Genomic DNA, 19,413 nt, shown 5'->3' with positions numbered 1-19,413 from the left:
CTTGCCTTCCAAGAGGCTCCGGTCTGATGTGAGAGGTGTGGAGGGCGCTTCCGCAGACACCGCAAGGAGAAGTGACAGGTGCTGTCTGTTGCCACCGCATGTCACGTTGCGTCATCTGAACCTCCCTTCCCAGCTTCCCACTGATATCCTTTGGGTGTGCATTCTAGCTTGATGCCTAAGACATTTAAAAATAGTTTAGTGCTGAGCATAAGCTAAATATATTCCCAGAATTCCTATGCTAATCAATTATTTATCCCTTACAAATGCTAAGATCAGAAATTTTAAAAAAAATTAGATTTCAGCTGACAAGAGGTCTTGAGAGATTCGCAGGAACAAAAACTTTCAAGTCTAAAGTGAGCAAAATGGATAAAAATGAGCTCCCAATTCCATTGTGGGTTAGCTCAACATGGCGAAGATTATTCCTTTGCCACCAGTAGTTAAAAGCAAATGTATAATTTATATGAGGAATTATATGTAATGTTTTCTCACTTCCTCCTCCTCCCTCCTCCTTCTCCTCCTTCCCTCCCTCCTCCTCCTCCTCCTCCTCCTCCTCCTCCTCCTCCTCCTCCTCCTCCTCTCCTCTTCCTTCTCTTCTGTTTTGTTATTTTTCTGTGCCAGTCCTAGGGCTTGAACTCAGGGCCTGGGTGCTATCTTTGAGCTTTTTCTGCTCAAGAATATCGCTCTACACTTGAGCCACAGCTCTACTTCCAACTTTTGGTAGTTATCTGGAGAGAAGAGTTTCGTAAATGCTCCTGCCCAGGCTGGCTTGGATTCTCACTTTCTGATCTTGGCCTCCCAAGTACGTAGGATTACAGGTGCGAGCCACGGGTGCTGGGAACCTCTTGCTTTTTTGTTGAAAAAAAGCCCATCTTTTTGTGCCCATTGTTTTCAATTGTGCCCATCTTTTCTCACATCCTATAGATTCTACACTTGCTATGATTGTTATTTATAAACTAGTTATATACATACATACATACACAGTAATTTATTAGGCCAATCAACTATTTACAAACTTCTCCTACTCCTACTTACTAGGAAAATGCTCTACCACATATATTTTTGCTTTTCCCTCCCTCCCTCCTTCCTGCCTCGTCTTTTTCCCCTCCCTCTTTCCCTCCCTCCCTCTCTCCCTCCTCCTTCCTTCCTTCTTTCTTCCTTCCCTCTTGAAATACTGTCTCCCTAGCTTTGCCAAAGCCTACTCCTCCTCCCTAGTGGCTGGAATTTAAAATATGACCGCCATGCCCAGCCATTTGTGTTTTATTAATTTACTTATTTATTTACTATTATTTACTTTAGCTACAAAAGTATAGGCGTGGCACACGATCACGTGAATGTGTGCCCAAGTATTGCTGATGGACGGATCTTAGAGAGAAATGGAGGAGGCTAGGGTATTGATTGTACTCTTTGGACCCTCATATAAATAAAGGTCTGACAGTAGTGAATCTGTTTGGCTGGTCAGCCTTTCTCTTCCTTGTCACAAAACTATTAAATGCCTCATTTACCAAAAATATATCCTGTCTGTGACAATTCTCTGAAATAAGGAACTTACTCATTTTGGAGACTTGTCTTCCTTTATCTCTATTCTCTTAAATTAGCTACCCACATGATTTTAGGGTTCCTCCCCCCCCCCCCCGTGAAAATTTTACTATTCTTAGGTCTAGGACATATCTGAAGGGACCCATGTTTCCTTGAAGATAATGTGGTCATTTTCCACTGCCTCCTTCACTCCTTTGAGTTAGGTTTTATGTAGCTGTTTCTCTCAACATCCTTTGGAAAAACTGAATTTCTAACACAGCAGGTCCAGGAGCATGTGGCTCTGCCTTCAGTGTGAATGAGGCCGCCATCCGTAAGAGGGCTGGAGCTTTCTCTGCTTCCTGAGGCTGCATTTGCCTCACACTGGAGCCGTCCTTCCACGCGATCAGGCAATCCACCTCCCAGCCCTGAGCATACTCCCCCACTCCCCGACCTCTGCGGGCCCCAAAGCATCCTGGGACTCCTCTTCTAATACGTGTGGTCCAGTAGGTGTGTGGTTTTTTGACAGGAAATACTTTTCTCTCTTAAAACATGTAGAGGCAGGGCTGGGGATATGGCAAGAGTGCTTGCCTCGTATACATGAGGCCCTGGGTTCAATTCCCCAGCACACATATACAGAAAATGGCCAGAAGTGGTGCTGTGGCTCAAGTGGCAGAGTGCTAGCCTTGAGCAAAAAGAAGCCAGGGACAGTGCTCAGGCCCTGAGTGCAAGCCCCAGGACTGGCAAACAAAAAACAAAAAACAAAAAACATGTAGAGGCAGGAAATAGGTCATTGAAAAGATTGGGATGGCATCAAGGAGACAGGGGCAGATGAATGAGGAGGAGGAAGGGGGTAAAATACAGAAAAAATTCAATGAGGGCTGGGATGTAGCTCAGTGGCAAAGCGCTTGCCTAGTAAGTGCAACGTCCTGGGTTCGATCCCCAGTACCAAAAAAAAAAAAAGAAAAAAGAGAAAAAATTCAACGCATATCCTATAAAATTAAGAAAAGAAGCCAGGGACAGTGCTCAGGCCCTGAGTTCAAGCCCCAGGACTGGCAAAAAATAAAAATAAAAAATAAAATTAAGAAAAGGGAGAGGGGGTTGGGAAGGAAGTATGAAAATGGTTGGTCCTGGGGTTTGAACTCAGAGCCCAGGTTCTGTCCCTGAGTCTTTTTGTTCAAGGCTACTGCTCTGTGACTTTGAGTCACAGTTCCACTTTTGGTTTTCGGGTGGTTAATTGGAGATAAGAGTCTCACAGACTTCCTTGCCCAGGCTGGCTTTGAACCATGGTTCTCAGCTCTCCAGCTTCCTGGAATAGCTAGGATTGCGGGTGTGAGACACCAGTGCCCAGCCCCCAACTTTCACTTTATTAATGTTACCCTCTTTTTCATATTTCTGCTTCCCGTAGATAATCGGTTTTCTTGGTTTCTCATGTATCCTTCCTGTTCTTTTTAGCCTAAAAGAACAGAAGTGTGCATTTTCTTATTTCTGTCTCCCTCTTCCATTAAAGCTAAGGAACTCCAGATACCCCTTCCACTTTGCTTTTTCCTTGAACACGGAGTCCTGGGAACCACTCCACGCAAGTGCATAGACAGCACCTTCACTCCGTGCTCCAGGGAGCACCCCACTCCGAGGCAAACCTCGCGCTCCGTCACCGTGCTCCAAGGAGCGCTCCACTCCCAGGCAAAGGCATACTTTCTCCTCTGTAGGGCTATTTAGGATATTTCCAATATTTTGCAATTATGAATAATGCTGTAATGTGTTTCTCTACAGTGTTCGAAGTATGAGTTTAAGGTCGGGTATGTTGTATTTTCTCATTTATACATATTATTTTTATTTTTATTTATTTATGTTTTTTTTTGGCCAGTCCTGGGCTTGGACTCAGGGCCTGAGCACTGTCCCTGGCTTCTTTTTGCTCAAGGCTAGCACTCTGCCACCTGAGCCACAGCGCCCCTTCTGGCCGTTTTCTATATATGTGGTGCTGAGGAATCGAACCCAGGGCTTCATGTATACGAGGCAAGCTCTCTTGCCACTAGGCCACATTCCCAGCCCACACATATTATTTTTATACTTGTATATACATATATTATATACATAACATACACTTATTTATATACATATATACATACACACATACACATATGTGTATATGTAAGAGTATATTATATAATACATATACATAACGTATGTATATATACATATACTATACACACATATTACTTATATATGCATCTTTTATTACTTATATTATTACTTATACTTATATTACTTATATACACATGTACAATATATAAATTACGTATATAACATAAACGTATATATACAATCCATACTACTCAGACATATACTACAATATTATATACTATAATGGATATAGACAATATATTCATAAAGATTATGAAGTACAAATTATACACGTATGTAAACTGATGAATGGGCATTTTGCCTTCACTAGTAAGACTTCCGCCTCAAAAAAAGAGCTGGACAGGGCTGGGAAGGTGTCTTAGTGGCAGAGTGCTCGCCTTGCATACATGAAGCCCTGGGTTCGAGTCCCCAGCACCACATACACAGAAAAAGCCAGGAGTGGCCCTGAGGCTCCAGTGCTAGCCTTGGGCAAAAGAGGCTCAGGGACAGCGCTCAGGCCCTGAGTTCAAGGCCCAGGACTTGGCACTCTGCCACTTGAGCCGCAGCGCCACTTGTGGCTTTTTCTGTGTATGTGGTGCTGGGGACTCGAACCCAGGGCTTCATGCATGCAAGGCGAGCACTCTGCCAGTAGGCCACATCCCCACCCCCCACCCCCACGCCCCTTTCTTCTTTTCGTCTGTGGCGTTACCCATGAATGACACATGCAGTCTAGTCAGCGGCTTTCCACCCACGAGGGAAGGGAGGAGGACTCGGTGAGTGATTGATTGATTGATTGATTGATTGATTGGCAGGTCCGCGCTCCGGGCCCGGGGACCCGCCCACCGGGGGCCAGCTCCCTGGCCGAGGCACCCGCCCGGCTTCCAGCAGCGACGCTCACCGCAGTAAACGCATTTCGACCATTGTCAAGAACCACGCGCGGGTGGCGCGCGGTGCTCATCCCGCCGCCTATAAATGTGCGACCGAGGGAAGCACCGACCGTACCAGCGGCCTCCCGGTCTCCATGGAGACGGGGAGCGGAGGGCGGGGCGGGGGCGGGAGCGGTGACGTCATCGAGGCGTCCCACTGCGCATGCGCCCCCGCCTCCTCGCCCCCCCCCCCGCGCGGCGGCTCCCTGCGCACGCGCGAGCCTCGGGCCCGGCGCTCCGCGCGCCTCCTCACTGGCTGCGTCTCGCGGCCTGCGGGTCAATGGCGTTCGTGGCGGGAAAGTTGGGTCTGTGGGGCTCCCGGCTTCCGTGGGCATGTGTAGTGACTTCCACAGGGCTGAGTCCGGGACCGAGGTGAGAGTCTCCGGGTGGGAGCGCGGGGCGGCGCGGGGCGTTCGCGGCCTGCCGGGCTGGGCCCCGGGGGCCCGGCCGCCTCGCCCCGCCCCGCCCGAGGGCCGAGGGCCTGGCAGCTCCGGAAGGCCCGGGGTGGGGTGGAGGTGGGGTGGGGTGGGGTGGGGGGAAGCCCTGCCTCGACGTCCTCCTCCTCCTCCCTCTCCACCCCCCCTCCTCCTTTTTTCTACTACGCCTCCCGTTTCATTGAGAAAACGCTACATTTGGTGAGGACTCCCAGAATTTTTCCTGTTGACTGTGTCTGATCCTCATTGTCTCCCCAACGTTTTTGGAGAACACGCTATCCACGATTTCAGTGTTTAATTTATTTTTATCCTTGTGGAAATCAGTTGCATGCCCCCAAAATGTTGTCTTAACGAATTTGTCCCATTGAAAAGCAATGTTTATTATACTAGGAGTGATGTGATTTGTAGTAAGTCTGCGTGGGTTGAGCGGGTTTAGGTCTTCTGTATCCTTGGCTGATTTCATCCAGTCGTTCCATCAGTTGCTAAGAAGTGGGTGGGTGTTAGGATTCCAGCTGTTCGCTGGGCATTTGTCTGGTTTTCATTACTATCTGTATGTGTGCGTGTGTGTGTGTGTGTGTGTGTGTGTGTGTGGTTGGTTGGTCTTAGGGCTTGAACTCAGGGCCTGGGCACTATCCCTTAGCTGTTTTTGTTCAAGGCTAGCACTCTTGCACTTGAGCCACAGCTCCACTTCTGCCTTTTTTGGTGATTGGAGATAAGGGTCTCATGGACTTTCTCTACTGGGCTAGCTTTGAACTGTGATCCTCAGTTATCAGTCTCCTGAGTAGCTAGGATTACAGTCCTGAGCCACTGGCACTGGGCTCTCCTTTCCACTCTGTCAGATTACTTTGTAACATTAGGCTTGCTGTTTGAGGTGTGTACACTAAGGATCTCAGTGTCTTCCTAGTGGATGGATCCTTTCACAACTATGCAGAGTCTCTAGTAATTTTCTTTGCTCTATGGTCTACATTATAAAAGACTAACATGGTAATTTTTGTTTTTAATCACATCTATATTAATAAGTATATGTGTGCTGATTTTCTCTGAATCCAGTCCTCTTTTTTGGTTGTTGTTGGTGGTGGCCTTGGAGCTTGAACTCAGGGCCTGGGCACTATCCCTGAGCTTTTTTTGCTCAAGGGTAGTGATCTACCTTTTTGAACTACAGCTCCACTTCTGGTTTTCTGGTGATGAATTGGAGAGAGTCTTATGGACTTCCTGTCTGGGCTGGCTTTGAACTGCCATCCTCAGATCTCAGTCTCAGCTTCTTTAGTCTTTAGGATTACTGGCATGTGTTGGGAGTGCTCAGCCTGGCCTTGATTTTTGTAGTAACAGTGGAAAGTCAGATGTGAATGGGTTGAGTCAGGTCGATAACTATGAGTAACAATGTCAATAAAATTACAATACTCACTTGAATACCATACAATAAGGAGCCATGGAGAAGAGTTGTACAGTTTTGAGCCTAAGTAGTTGGAGTAACTTCTGGAGTTAATTATTTTGTTGAATTTGAATACATGCTTTTTAAAATTGGATTATATTAGTTATACAGGGTGGGATTTCATTATTACTTTTGCATATCCATTCCCCTCTATTTTAATCAATTTTACCTCCTCTGTTACACTCTCAACAGGTTTTCTTGCTCTATTTTCCTTTCCTAGATAAAATGGGATGACGTAAAACAAATAACTGTAATAGGTATTACAAGTACAAGGAGAAATTTAATTACAAGATAAAGTGAATAGTGTGCAATTAATAGTTTGGCTTTACATTTTAAAGCTGACTATTCCTTTTAAGTACACAAACATTTTGTGCCGACAATTTTTTGTACATTTACAAAAAGTGGAATATCTTTTGTGGGGGGGGGGGGGCAGGGGTATGGTCGTGGGCCTGAGCACTGTCCCTAAGCTCCATTTGCTCAAGGCTAGCACTCTACCACTTGAACTACAACGCCACTTCTGGCTTTTTCTGTGATTAATTGGAGATGAGAGTCTCATGAACTTTTCTGCCAGTGTTGGCTTTGAATTGTAGTCCTCAGATCTCAGCCTCCTGAGTAGTTAGGATTATAGGCATGAGCCACCAGCACTGGGCAAAAAATGAAATAGCTTAAGAATAGTTGAACACAGTATTTTTTTCTTTTTTTTGCCAGTCCTGGGGCTTGAACTCAGGGCTTGAGCACTGTCCTTGGCTTCTTTTTGCTCAAGGCTAGCACTCTACCACTTGAGCCACAGAGCCACTCTGGCTTGAACCCAGGGCGTCATGTATATGAGGCAAGCACTCTACCATTAGCACATATTCCCAGCCCTGAACACTGTATTTCTTTTAAGTCACATTTCCCATTTTATTTTTTCCTTCAAATCTTCAAAATTTCAAAGTTATTCATATAGGATTTTGAAAAGTTAGATAAATGTAGAATTTTTAAGTAATGAGTTTTCTTCTGTTTTCTTTTGTAAGCTTCTTGCCCGCCTTGAAGGTAGAAGTTCCTTGAAAGAAATAGAACCAAATTTATTTGCTGATGAAGATTCACCTGTGCATGGTAAAAGTGCAACTTTAAAAAGTATTTAGTATAAAAATTAAACAATGAAACTTGTTGAGATTGTTTTTAAGAAGTGGGGGGGGGAAGGGAGGGAGAGTGATAGAGGGGTGAGTTTAATTGGGATACATTGTATGAAAATGTCACAATGAAACCCTCAGTGTACAATTAATATATGCTAATTTTTAATAAAAAAAAAAGATAAATACCATTCCATCCACTGGATGCAGATGATTAACTCCTGTAATCCTAGCTACTCAGGAGGCTGTGTTCCGAGGACAGAGGTTAGAAGCCAGTTAGGGCAGAAAAGCCCATGAGGCCTCATGAGACTCAGCTCCAGTTAACCAACAAAAAGCTGAAAGTAGAGCTATGTATGGCTCAAGTAGTAGAGTGCTAGCCTTGAGCACAAAATCTCATGGACAGTGCCCAGGCTCTGAGTTCAAGCCCTCAGGACTGGTACAAAAAAAGAGGAGCGAAGGAGACTATCTCCGTCCTAAGGTCTATAGAACTAATATAGAGAAGGAGATCACTAAATGTACAAGTAACTATGTAAACTGGGAAGACAGCATATATTGGTTAAAAAATGTATATATGCAGGCTGGGAATGTGGCTTAACAGTAGAGTGTTGTTCACCTTGCATGCATGAAGCCCTGGGTTCGATTCCTCTGCACCACATAAACAGAAAAAGCCAGAAGTGGCTCAAGAGCTAGAGTGCTAGCCTTGAGCAAAAAGAAGCCAGGGACAGTGATCAGGACCTGAGTCCAAGCCCCAAGACTGGCAACCAAAAAAAAAAAAAAAAGTACTGGAGATCAAACTATACATGTTTACTTGCTAAGCAAGAAATCTACCATTTGAATCACACCCCAGTCCAATAAATTAAGTTTTATAAAAGAAGTTTTTCCACATATACTTGTTTGTATATACATACTCTTAACAAGGGACGATATACAATATACTAACTATTAAAAATGGAGAAGCAGTTGGGTCAGAATATGGTTTAAGTGGTGGAATGATTTCGTAGCGAACAGACCTCAAGATTCAACCTCACTATCCCAACACACACACACACACACACACACACACATACACACATACACACACACACGAGGAACATCAGGGCAGAAACCATAGATAAGGAAGATCTACATTTTGGTTTCTTTTAATATAACAGCTTTAGAGAAATATGATTTACCCATTTAAGTGTCATGTTTTGGACAGTTAAACAGTTGTATAGCTGTTGCCTCAATTGGAGAAACAGATTATTCACTTTTTTGTTTTTTTTGTTCATTATGGGGCTTGAACTTGGGGCTGGGGTACTGTCCCTGAGCTGGCTTTTTGCTCAAGGCTAGTGTTTTACCACTCTGAGCCTGTTACTGAGTTGTGTCTTTTATGTATTCTAGGCTCAAGACCTGGAATATAAAAAATAGTAAGGTTGCAATATTTAGTCCATTTGTTCAGGTTATCTTCTGGCTGTGTTGATGATTAATAACAAAAATTAATAATTTTGGTGAAGTCTAGTTTATTTTGGCTTTTATTGCTCATGTTTTGGTATTGTATGTAAGAAGCCATTGCCTATTCCAAGGTTAATATTTACAGCCCAGTGTGGTGACACTCACCAGTAATCCTAACATTTGGGAGCCTGAGGCATGAGTTCAAGGCCAGTTTAGACTATATATAGTTAAGACACTGACTCAGAACTAAAGGAAATAACAATGATATTATTATGTCCTTTTGCTGGTTGACACATTTATATTTATAAACTGTTCTTTATCACTTTACACCCATTAGGATGGCTACTCAGTGTAGCTCAAAGGGGCAATGCAGGACCCGAAATGCATACCCAAGTACCCCCAAAACACAGAAAGTAAATGTTAGCAATGATGTGAGCCAGAATGTAAAGAATTTGGAACCGTTAGGTGCCGTTGGTGGTATTGAAAAATGATCCATTGGAAAATGGTGCAGTTCCAGAAAACATAGAAATTTCTCAAAAAATTAAAAAGAGAACTACTCTATGATCCAGTATCTTGAAGCGTTGTCGCTGTTCACAGCAGTCAGGGGTAGAGCTGGGAGCTCATGGCTCACATCTGTGGTCCCAACTAGGCTGAGAAGTCAGAATCATGGTTCAAAGCCAGCCTAGGCAGAGAAGTTTATGATACTTTCATTTCCAGTTAACCCACAAAACCTGGAAGAGAAGCTGTGGCTCACGTGGCAGAGCAGGAAAACACTTCCATCTCCCATAATAACTTTTGTCTTCAAAGTAGGTTTTGGCTAGGCACTGATGGCTCAGCTACTAGCTGAGCTACTCAGGAGGTTGAGATCTGAGGATCATGGTTCAAAGCTACCCTAGACAGGAAGGTCCCATGAGACTCTCATCTCCGATAAACTATTCAGAGATGGCTGGAAGTGATGCTGTGGCTCAAGTAGTAGAGCTCTAGCCTTGAGCTGAAGCTCAGGGGGAGCTCCCAGGCCTTGAGTTCAAACATCAGGACTAGAGGAAACAAAAATAAAAAGCCCCACTAATCTAACAACTTCAAACCTGTATTGTTTTCTGGTATCTCCTTTCCTAGTTTGTATTCATGACTTAGATTATAAAGTTTGTTTATTGTAGGCAGCCTGTAATTAGGTTTTTATTCCATTCTGGTTACTCTGCCATTTTATAGGGACATTTATATCAGTGTAACGTACAGATCAGATTAAGATTATGACCATTTGACCTATTCATATACGTCTTAATGCCTTTCCTGTTTCTCTGATTCTCCTTTACAATTGTATTTTGTGTTAACTAGGTATTTTCCAGTCTATCATTTCAGTTCTCTTATTCTTTTCTCTATTTTTTAAAAAAAGTATTTCCCTACTTATTTCCCTGGGATTAAAACAACATCTTAATTTCTCTAGCAGTCTAGTTTGGATTAATACTTTAACCTCAACAATTATAAAAACTTGACTACTCTGTAGGTTTGTTCCTTCTCTCCTGCTTGTGCTGGTACTAATTATATCTTTATGCATTGTGTGCCCACCAACACATTAACATTATTACTGAGCTAAAATAATTAGGATTTTTTTTCTATAGTTCTGAAACCAAATACATGAAAAAGAATTACAAACATAAAACATGTTTCTACTGCTGTCTTTTCTATTGACCTATACAGAAACATCTATTAAGTTAAGTTTTGTAAAGCTAATATTAATATGTTAAAGCAGGCTTTGCTAGCACAACTTCTACATTCAAATATTATTATAGAAATTGAAAACCATCATCCTATTTAGTCGGTAGCCAAAATGTTTACCTAAAACAGGGCCAATACTGTGCTGGTGGCTTACACATGTAATCCTAGCTACTCAGGAGGCTGAGATCTGAAGATCATGCATGGTTCAAAGCCCACCCACACGGGAAAGTCCTGAGATTCTTATCTCCAACTACCTACCCCCAAGAAAGCCAGAAATGGAGCTGTGGCTCAAGTGGTAGATATAATACTTGCCTTGAGCAAAAAGAGCTCAGGGACAGTGAGTGCCCAGGCCCCCAGTTCAAGCCCCAGCACTGACAAACTGTCATAGAATTGTTGTAGATGCTGTAGATAGCTACCTAGAGGTACACCTCTTTGGCACAAGAGCAGATTCACGCCTGGGATCCTAGTCCAGTGTGCTCATGCATACCTGTAACTCACTTCTGTCTCTGGTGTATTATTTCTGTGGCATTAGCGGCAAGAGGATTGAGAGCTCAGGATCAGCCCCAGAAAAGTTGGCATGATCTTATCTCAAGAACAAAATACATACAAAAGGGCCACAGACATGACTCAAGTAGTAAAACACTTGCATAGCAAGAGCAAGGTCCTGAGTTCAATCACCATTTCTGCAGGGAAAAAAGACTGGAATTATTAGTAACATTTGTTACCTGAAATAGTTTTAGGTAAGCTAAAGTTTACGCAGGAGATACTGAAGCATTTTACGAGTCTCTAATGCTGTGGTAAACACATTTTTAATGCTTTTTGGATAGTAGTTATTTAGTACCATGTACTAATTCACACTTCTTCAGTACTATAATGACTAACTAAAAATTCAACATATTTGTTATATAGTTAGTAGGATGGTACCAAGATGATGTATTTTTTGGCATTTCTTTCTTTTCCTTATTTTGAAAGATCTTTAGATTCGTAACTCTTTTCTACAATCTGTTGCCCTGACTCCTTACAGCATCTATTTGTAAGAGTAGCTGTCAGGGCCAAACCATCCAGATTTTCTGAGTTAGTTTAATTTCTTCAAGTGCCAAACTGTAGAACTTTTTTTAAAAAAAATTCATCACAAGTTGTCATATTCAGTGCTTTGGCTGGACAAGGGTGCTATTTTTTGTAACAGCTCACAGAAACATATGAGATAGTGACTTCAAATAGAGTTAAAAGGACCATGTCCCTTCTATAGAACATAATGTTTGAACACAATTTTTTATCTTAATGAATAAGCATGAATGTTTATAAAATCAGCAGAAGTGATTTTTTTAGTTCATCATTAGCATACTTATGGGAATTTAGTTCAAGGACCTTAATGATCATATTCATGTGTAACTTGCAAGTATGTAGATTTTACTCCCTAGTTATGAACAGGAAGTGTTATCTGTGAATTAATCTCTCAACGAGAGACTTAACCTTAGAGAAATTCCTTGGCCTCACCTTCATTCATGCCCAACGAAGGCTCAAAGGAATCCATAAACCAACCTCAGGGAGCTAAAGCTAATGTACAGGTTTAGAAGGCTTTGCTGAGCCATGTCGGTAATAGTCTTTTTTTCCCCATTTTTTATTGGTGTATATTAACTGCGTGTAGTAAGAGATTTCATCATGACATTTATTCTTTTTGAACTATGCTGAGAGATGTTTATAATCACCGCCCCTCTCCAAGAAGATACTTGGGAAAAGTTAGGAGGCATTGCAGAGGTAGAGTGTTTGTTAGCATATGAGTATTCCTGGGTTTAATTCCCATCATTGCAAATAAATCAACAAATCTTAAAAGAAGGAAAGAGGGAAGGAAGAAGAGAAGGGGCCCTGGTGGCTCATGTCTACTCTTAAGTTATCGAGATCTGAGGATAGACAAATCCAAGAGACACTTAACTTCAAATTAACCAACAAAAAAGCTGGAAGTGGAGGTGGAGTTCAAGTGGTAGAGTGCAAAAGCCAAGGCTGGTCCCAGGGTCAGAATCCAGTATCTGAAGAGAGAGGACGGGGGAGAGAAAGATAGAATGAAAGAGAAGTGGTATCAGAAGAAAGACAAGCCCAAGAAAATGAATGGCAAAGTTAATTGTAAAATATTTACCTTCTAGGGCTGGGAATATGGCCTAGTGGCAAGAGAGCTTGCCTCGTATACATGAGGCCCTGGGTTTGATTCCCCAGCACCACATATACAGAAAACGGCCAGAAGTGGCGCTGTGGCTCAAGTGGCAAAGTGCTAGCCTTGAGCAAAAAGAAGCCAGGGACAGTGCTCAGGCCCTGAGTCCAAGGCCCAGGACTGGCCAAAAAAAAACAAAAACAAACAAAAATATTTACCTTCTAAACAGTTTCCTGTATTTTTGCCCCTCCCCCCCCAGTTCTTCCCTTTTCTCTCCAATTTTTTTACATTTCTTACCATCAGTTATTATCTTCATTTGGTCCTCTAGCCTTATGACGAGTCTACTGAATTGTTGTACTTTTAAAATAAGATGATTAAAGTACATATATGCATGTATAGAAACATCATCAGGAAGCCTTTTACTTTGTATAATTACTGTAACTTTTTAGAAGAGGTAATGTGTTTGAAGGGCTTTGGGTGAAGCTCAGTGGTAGACCACTTGCTAGCATGTGCAAGGCCCTACGATCGTTTCCTAGCACAGCATGATGAGGAAGGCAAATAAGAGCAAACAAACTATAATACCTGTTTTTGAACTAACTTTCTACATCTGGATGCTGTCCTTGGTGGCTGCTCTCAAAGTAGTCAGTACTTCACAGTGCCCTTCACTCAGTCTTCTAAGCATCTTATTTAACATTTGGTTCACAGAATATCAATGACATATGAACTTTGCAAACTACACTACTGAGTTTTCTTGCCCTTCCGGTGCTATCTTTCTGTTTCTTAATTTTCTGCTGGATTTATTGTAATGTTTCATTCTTTCTGATACCCTTTGTGCCCTGTGATGGTTTTCCTTCTGGCTTTTCTGTTGTTGTTGTTATTATTATTATTATTTATTTTGGTACATGTCCTGAGGCTTGATCTCAGCCTGGGCACTGTGCCTGAGCTTTTAAAGCTCGAGGCTAGCACTCTACCACTTGAGCCACAGCCCCATTTTTGGCCGTTGGGTGGATAACTCAGTATGTAGCATCTTTACAGCTACTTCTCAGCCTGTACTGAGGGCTTCACCATTCAGGACCAAGGACCTGACAAAATTTCAGTGTAAGCTTGGTTGGTTTGGGCTGGAGACAGGCCCACCACTCATGGTTTGTTCCTGTTCTTGCTGCAACTCCTGTGCTGATTCTTTGTGCCTAGTCAAGGGCCTTCATACCTTGCCATACTTGCCACCTCACCAGGTAGGTCTTCCAGCCAGGCACCGGTGGCTCACCCCTGCCTGTCATCCTAGCTATCCAGGAGGCTGAGATCTGAGGATCGCAGTTCAGAGCCAGCCCAGGCAGATAAATCCCTGAGACTCTGATCTCCAGTTAACCACCAGGAAACCGGAAGTAGTGCTGTAGCTCAAAGTGGTAGAGTGCTACTCATGAGCCCAGAGTTCAAGCCCCGCAACTGGCAAAACAAAACAAAACAAAACAAAAAAAACCCAAAACACCCCCAAAACTGTTTTCCAGAATTAGACCATTTAGAACTGAGGTTTTCACTCTTTAGGTGTCTTTCAAAGTAATAAATACATTTACAAGACACCATATTTTGTGGTGGGGATAGGATGTTCAAGTCTCAACCTTAAAAAAGCTGACAGGACCCAGGCACCAGTGTCTCATGCCTGTCATCCTAGCTACTCCAGAGGCTGAGATCTGAGGTTCGTGGTTCGAAACCGGCCTGGGCCCCAAAAAGCTGGAAATGGAGCTGTGGTAGTTCAAAATGGTAGGGCCCTAGCCTTGGGCACAAAACTCACAGTACCTAGGCCATGAGTTTAAGCCCAAGACTTGTGCACGCGTGTGCACACACACACAACACAACTGACAGGAAATATTGCCACATAAACAGCCAGTTATCATGTAGTGTGACAGTGTGGATGCTGGGGTGGAAGTCGCTCTTCCTGCCTCAGTCACCATGCTCGCAGGAAGCAGTCTCCTCAGAGGGGAAGAATTAGAAGGGCCAGCTGCTGCTAATCAGCTTCTCATGGCTACCTTTTGGAGAAGGGAGGAGGAGGACAATTTGTGGTTTGTTTTTGGGAAAAGGTGGAGGAGGTTTTGGTGCAGTTTGTTTTTTGGTTTCTGCATCCTGCTCCTGAGGACACACTGTGTCCAGAGACCACTGTCAGATGACTACATTGTTTCAGCTTTCCCTTCCTGCCATTAGTATTGGTGCTATAGGTTATCTTTACTCATCTGGCTCATTGTTTCTATAACAGAGCAGTGGAAGACTGCTAGTGAGGGAGGGACTCCACTTAGCTCCCAAGTACTACAGAGGAGAGTCGCTTGCAATATGGCTTCATATAATTTCAGTCACTGTACTGTATTTGGGTTTTGTTTTGTTTTTGCTTGATTATGGGGCTTGAACTCAGGGCCTAGGTGCTGTCCCTGAGCTCTTTTCCCTCAAAGGTAGCACTTTACCACTTTGAACCGCAGCCCTCCTTCTAGTTTTCTGGTGGTTACTGGGAGATAAGAGTTTCACAGACTTTTCTGCTTGGGCTGGCTTGAACTGTGATCCTCAGATTTCAGCCTCCTGAGTAACTAGGATTACAGGTGTGAGCCACTGGCACCTGGCTTATATATATTTTTTAATTCGTTTAGAAGGTAGAATCTCACTGTGCTCCCAAACAGGCCTCAAACTTCTAGGCCCAAGTGATTGTCCTGTCTCATCCTCTTGGGATAGTTGGTACTGCGTGTGCGCACCACTGCACACAGCGATGTTAATTTCAGTAAGAGTATTCAAGAGCAATTGCTCATATGAAAATAGTTTTACTCCTTGAGACTGAATCTCTTTTAAATTTATTATTATTATGATTTGTCAATCGTGGGTCTTGAACTTGGGACCTGGGCCTATCCCTGAGCTCTTTTGCTCAAGGTTAGCTCTCTACCACGTTGAGCCACAGTACCACTTCCAGTTTGCTTGTGGATAATTGGAGATAAGAGTCTCACAGACTTTCCTGTCCTGGCTGGCTTTGAAACACCATCCTCAGATCTCAGCCTCTTTCAGAAGCTAGGATTACAGGTATGAGCCACCAGCACCTGGCTTATTTAAATATAAATTTAGAATAGCAAATTTTATGTAAAGTTATAGTGGAAATTGACTACGTTTTTTATTTGTGTGTGTATGTGTAGTGTTGAGAGTCAGACCTGGGGCTTCAAGCATTCTAGGTAAGTCTCTACCGCTAAGTTACATCCCAGCCTTGTCTGAAGTTCCACTTTTTGTGTACGGTATAACTTGCTAGCTTTTTAATAAAAAATTTTAACTGGCCGGGTACTGGTGGCTCATGCCTGTAATCCAAACTATTCAGGAGGCTGAGATCTGAGGATCCAGGTTCAAAGTCCGCCTAGGCAGGAAAGTCCATGAGACTTTCCAAAGAACCAGAAGCGGCACTTATAGCTCAAGTGGTAGAGCACTAGCCTTGCTGAAGAGCTCAGGGACAGTGAGCCCCAAGCCCAGTTCATTCCCCATGACCAAAAACATTTTTAAACCTATACATAATAATTGTATGTATTTGTAGCATACAAGGTGCTATTTCAGGATGTGTGTCTTATACAATGATCATAGTGATTAGCTTATCACTCACCTCACATTTGTCATTTCTTTGTGGGAAGAACATTCAAAATCTCTCCTTGTAGCTATTTTGAAATATATATTATTGTCAACTGTAGTCACCCTACTGTGTAATAGAATAAATACTTGAGGTTACTTCTGTTAAATTGCAACTTTATGCCTTTTATGCCTTTACATTATTTGTGAATGCTTCAATGTCCAATGGTTTGTTAATAATAGGAAATAAAGTATCTGAATTTTTAGGTAGACTGTAATTTGACTGAGGCCTACAAAACCTGCTTTTAAACAGTGTTTCCAAATCAGATGGTTCAGCCATATATTATCAGTAATGACAAACAAAAATAGGAAGAATTGGAGCATTAGTCTTTAGAATGCATTTTGAAAAGTTCTGGAAGCAGGACAATTTCCCAGGTGTGTTTTATTTAGCTTGTACTGCTCTTGAAGTTAGTAAGAACTATAGAGCAAGAAACTTGGAATCTTTAAAGTTCAAAGTCATTGACTTTGGCTTATACTACTGGGGGAAATAATTATGCAGCTAGTTACAATTTGCAGAGATCCTTCTTGTGTGTGTATAGGCGTGTGTGTGTGTGTGTGTGTGTGTGTGTGTGTGTGTGTGGTGCTGGGGATTAAACCCAGGGCCCCATGCATGCTACACAATTGCTGCCCTCCCAGCTCTGAAGAGCTATTGCTATGGAGAAGCATGACCTAAAGCAATCCGGACTCAGGTGAGGGCTTTTCCGTTGCGGCGTGCCTTCGGCGTGCGGGGCCCGAGCACCATGGCACGCTCACCCTCTGTAATGCGTGAAATGACAAAGTCAAGAACTGTGCCCCTCCTAGTGCCCCTCGCTTGAGGCCCCTGACTAGGGATTGCCCTCACCAGCCAGCGGCAGAAGTCCCAGCTCAGGGAGAGGCTTCCTTTCCTCCTGGTGTAGTAGTACGGGATAGGCTGCGAGCGGCTGGTGTGGGATTCCATGTTTTTACCCACGGCCTGGGCACATCTGTCTGCCTGCCCTCCCCCCTCCCCCATCCTCGGGAGCACCTTTCCTCTTCACTGTGTGGAGATGGCTGCTCCACCTCCACGCAAGGAGTGACCCCTGCCTAGTATCCAAAAACTCCCCACCCAGCAGACCCCAGCTTGCCTCTGCGCCGCTGCAGCTCCTCACCGGGCCAGTGAGACTTTCCCCCTTGACAAGTGAGACCGAGAACAGCGTGTTGAGGGTGGCTCCATTGCCTCCCTCCACAGTTAATGGGATCGTTCCCTTACATCCATTCGGGCAAATGGATTTGGAGTCTGACATTTCTTTAAATGTTTCCTTAAACCTTCCTGCAGACTTTTCCTTTCTGCATTTTGACTGACATTTTTAAACTTTACACAGGTGATATTCTTGAATTTCATGGTCCAGAAGGAACAGGAAAAACAGAAATGCTCTATCATTTAACAGCACGGTGTATACTTCCAAGGTCAGACGGTGGATTGGAATTAGAAGTCTTATTTATTGATACAGACTACCACTTTGACATGCTCCGGCTCGTGACAGTTCTTGAGCATAGGCTGTCGCAGAGCTCTGAAGAAATGATCAAGCGCTGCCTTGGAAGGCTGTTTCTGGTGTACTGCAGCAGCAGTACCCAGCTCCTGCTCACCCTCTATTCACTAGAAGCCATGTTCTGTAGCCACCCCTCTCTGTGTCTTTTGATTGTGGATAGCCTGTCCGCGTTTTACTGGATAGACCGGGTCAATGGAGGAGAAAGTGTGAACTTGCAGGAGTCTACTCTGAAGAAATGTTCTCAGCTCCTAGAGAGACTCGTCAATGAGTATCGCCTGGTCCTCTTTGCCACGACACAAAGTATAATGCAGAGAGCTGTAGCGGCCACAGAGGGGCCAGCGGCTGCCTGTAAATGGCCCTCGGACGCCGATGCGGACTACAGACCCTATCTGTGTAAGGCTTGGCAGCAAGTGGTGAAGCACAGGATATTCTTCTCCAAACACGAAGATGCTAACCGCACCAGCCAGTTCTCCTTAGTTTCACGCCATTTAACAAGTCACAGTTTAAGAAAACACGTTTTTATTATCAGAGAAAGTGGGGTGGAATTTTGTTGAATGGTCATAAAATAGTTTTTTACAAGCTCTAATACAGGCCTTAAGAAGCATTTTATAAGCTAAAGTGATTTCATTCTAAAGGTTTTTAAGTCTGAGGGAAGTAACGTAATAATGTTTCGACACAGAATGGATTTTTTTTTATTATTATTGGCAGTATTGCACATAATGGATTTCTTAAACTAGTGTTATTAAGACTACAGGCTGTTGTGTTCCTAATGTCAAAAGTTAAAACTTTGAACCAAGCTTGTTTTAAAACGAATATACATATTTTAGACTAAATAAAAGGGACTTCTATATACAACTTGGTGTCACATTTTTGGAATTCAGCAAAACATTTCTTTAGGAAAGTTCAATTGTGTTCCCAGTCTCTTATGCCTCCTCCCTTAGGAAGTGTGTCTGCAGAGCTGGGCAGTCCTTAGCCACCAGGGGCAGAATTTGGTGTATAAATAACCAAGCTTCCTCAGTTTTCAGTGAGAAGCCACTGAGGTATTTCTCAGAGTGGTCTTGGCAGGATGGATTCGTCTGTGCATGGTTGCATGCGTGCGTGCGTGCGTTGCCAGCAATGGGGCTTGAACTCAAGGCCTGGATACTGTCCTTTTAGCATTTTTACTCAAGGCTGGTGCTCTACCACGTGAGCCACAGATCCATTTCTGGCTTTTTCGCTGGTTAACTGGAGGTCAGAGTCTGAAGGACTGTCTTATCCGGGCTGGTTTTGAACTGCGATCCTCAGAGTTCAGCTTCCTGAGTAGCTGAGACTATGTAGGTGTGAGCCACCAGGTCCCAGTTACCTTTTTAGTTTTGTTTATTTTTATTACATCTAATATAGGCTATATGGGGCTGGGGATATGGCCTAGTGGCAAGAGTGCTTGCCTCGTATACATG

General features: G+C 43.4%; 1 protein-coding gene across 1 annotated transcript; it reads left to right on the top strand.

Annotated features, from left to right (window-relative positions):
* The first annotated feature begins 4,795 nt into the window (after positions 1-4,795).
* Positions 4,796-18,989, top strand: Xrcc2 (X-ray repair cross complementing 2). The gene is made up of 3 exons (XM_048340513.1): positions 4,796-4,934; positions 7,442-7,523; positions 17,810-18,989. Exons 1-3 carry the CDS (start codon positions 4,896-4,898, stop codon positions 18,529-18,531), a joined length of 843 nt encoding a protein of 280 aa, XP_048196470.1. The 5' UTR covers positions 4,796-4,895; the 3' UTR covers positions 18,532-18,989.
* The last annotated feature ends 424 nt before the right edge of the window (positions 18,990-19,413 follow it).

This window comes from Perognathus longimembris, chromosome 2, assembly GCF_023159225.1.
Source record: "Perognathus longimembris pacificus isolate PPM17 chromosome 2, ASM2315922v1, whole genome shotgun sequence".
In the NCBI taxonomy this organism is placed as follows: Eukaryota; Metazoa; Chordata; class Mammalia; order Rodentia; family Heteromyidae; genus Perognathus; species Perognathus longimembris.
The sequence above is the reverse complement of the archived record's forward strand: the minus strand, read 5'-3'. Positions and strand labels throughout refer to the sequence as shown.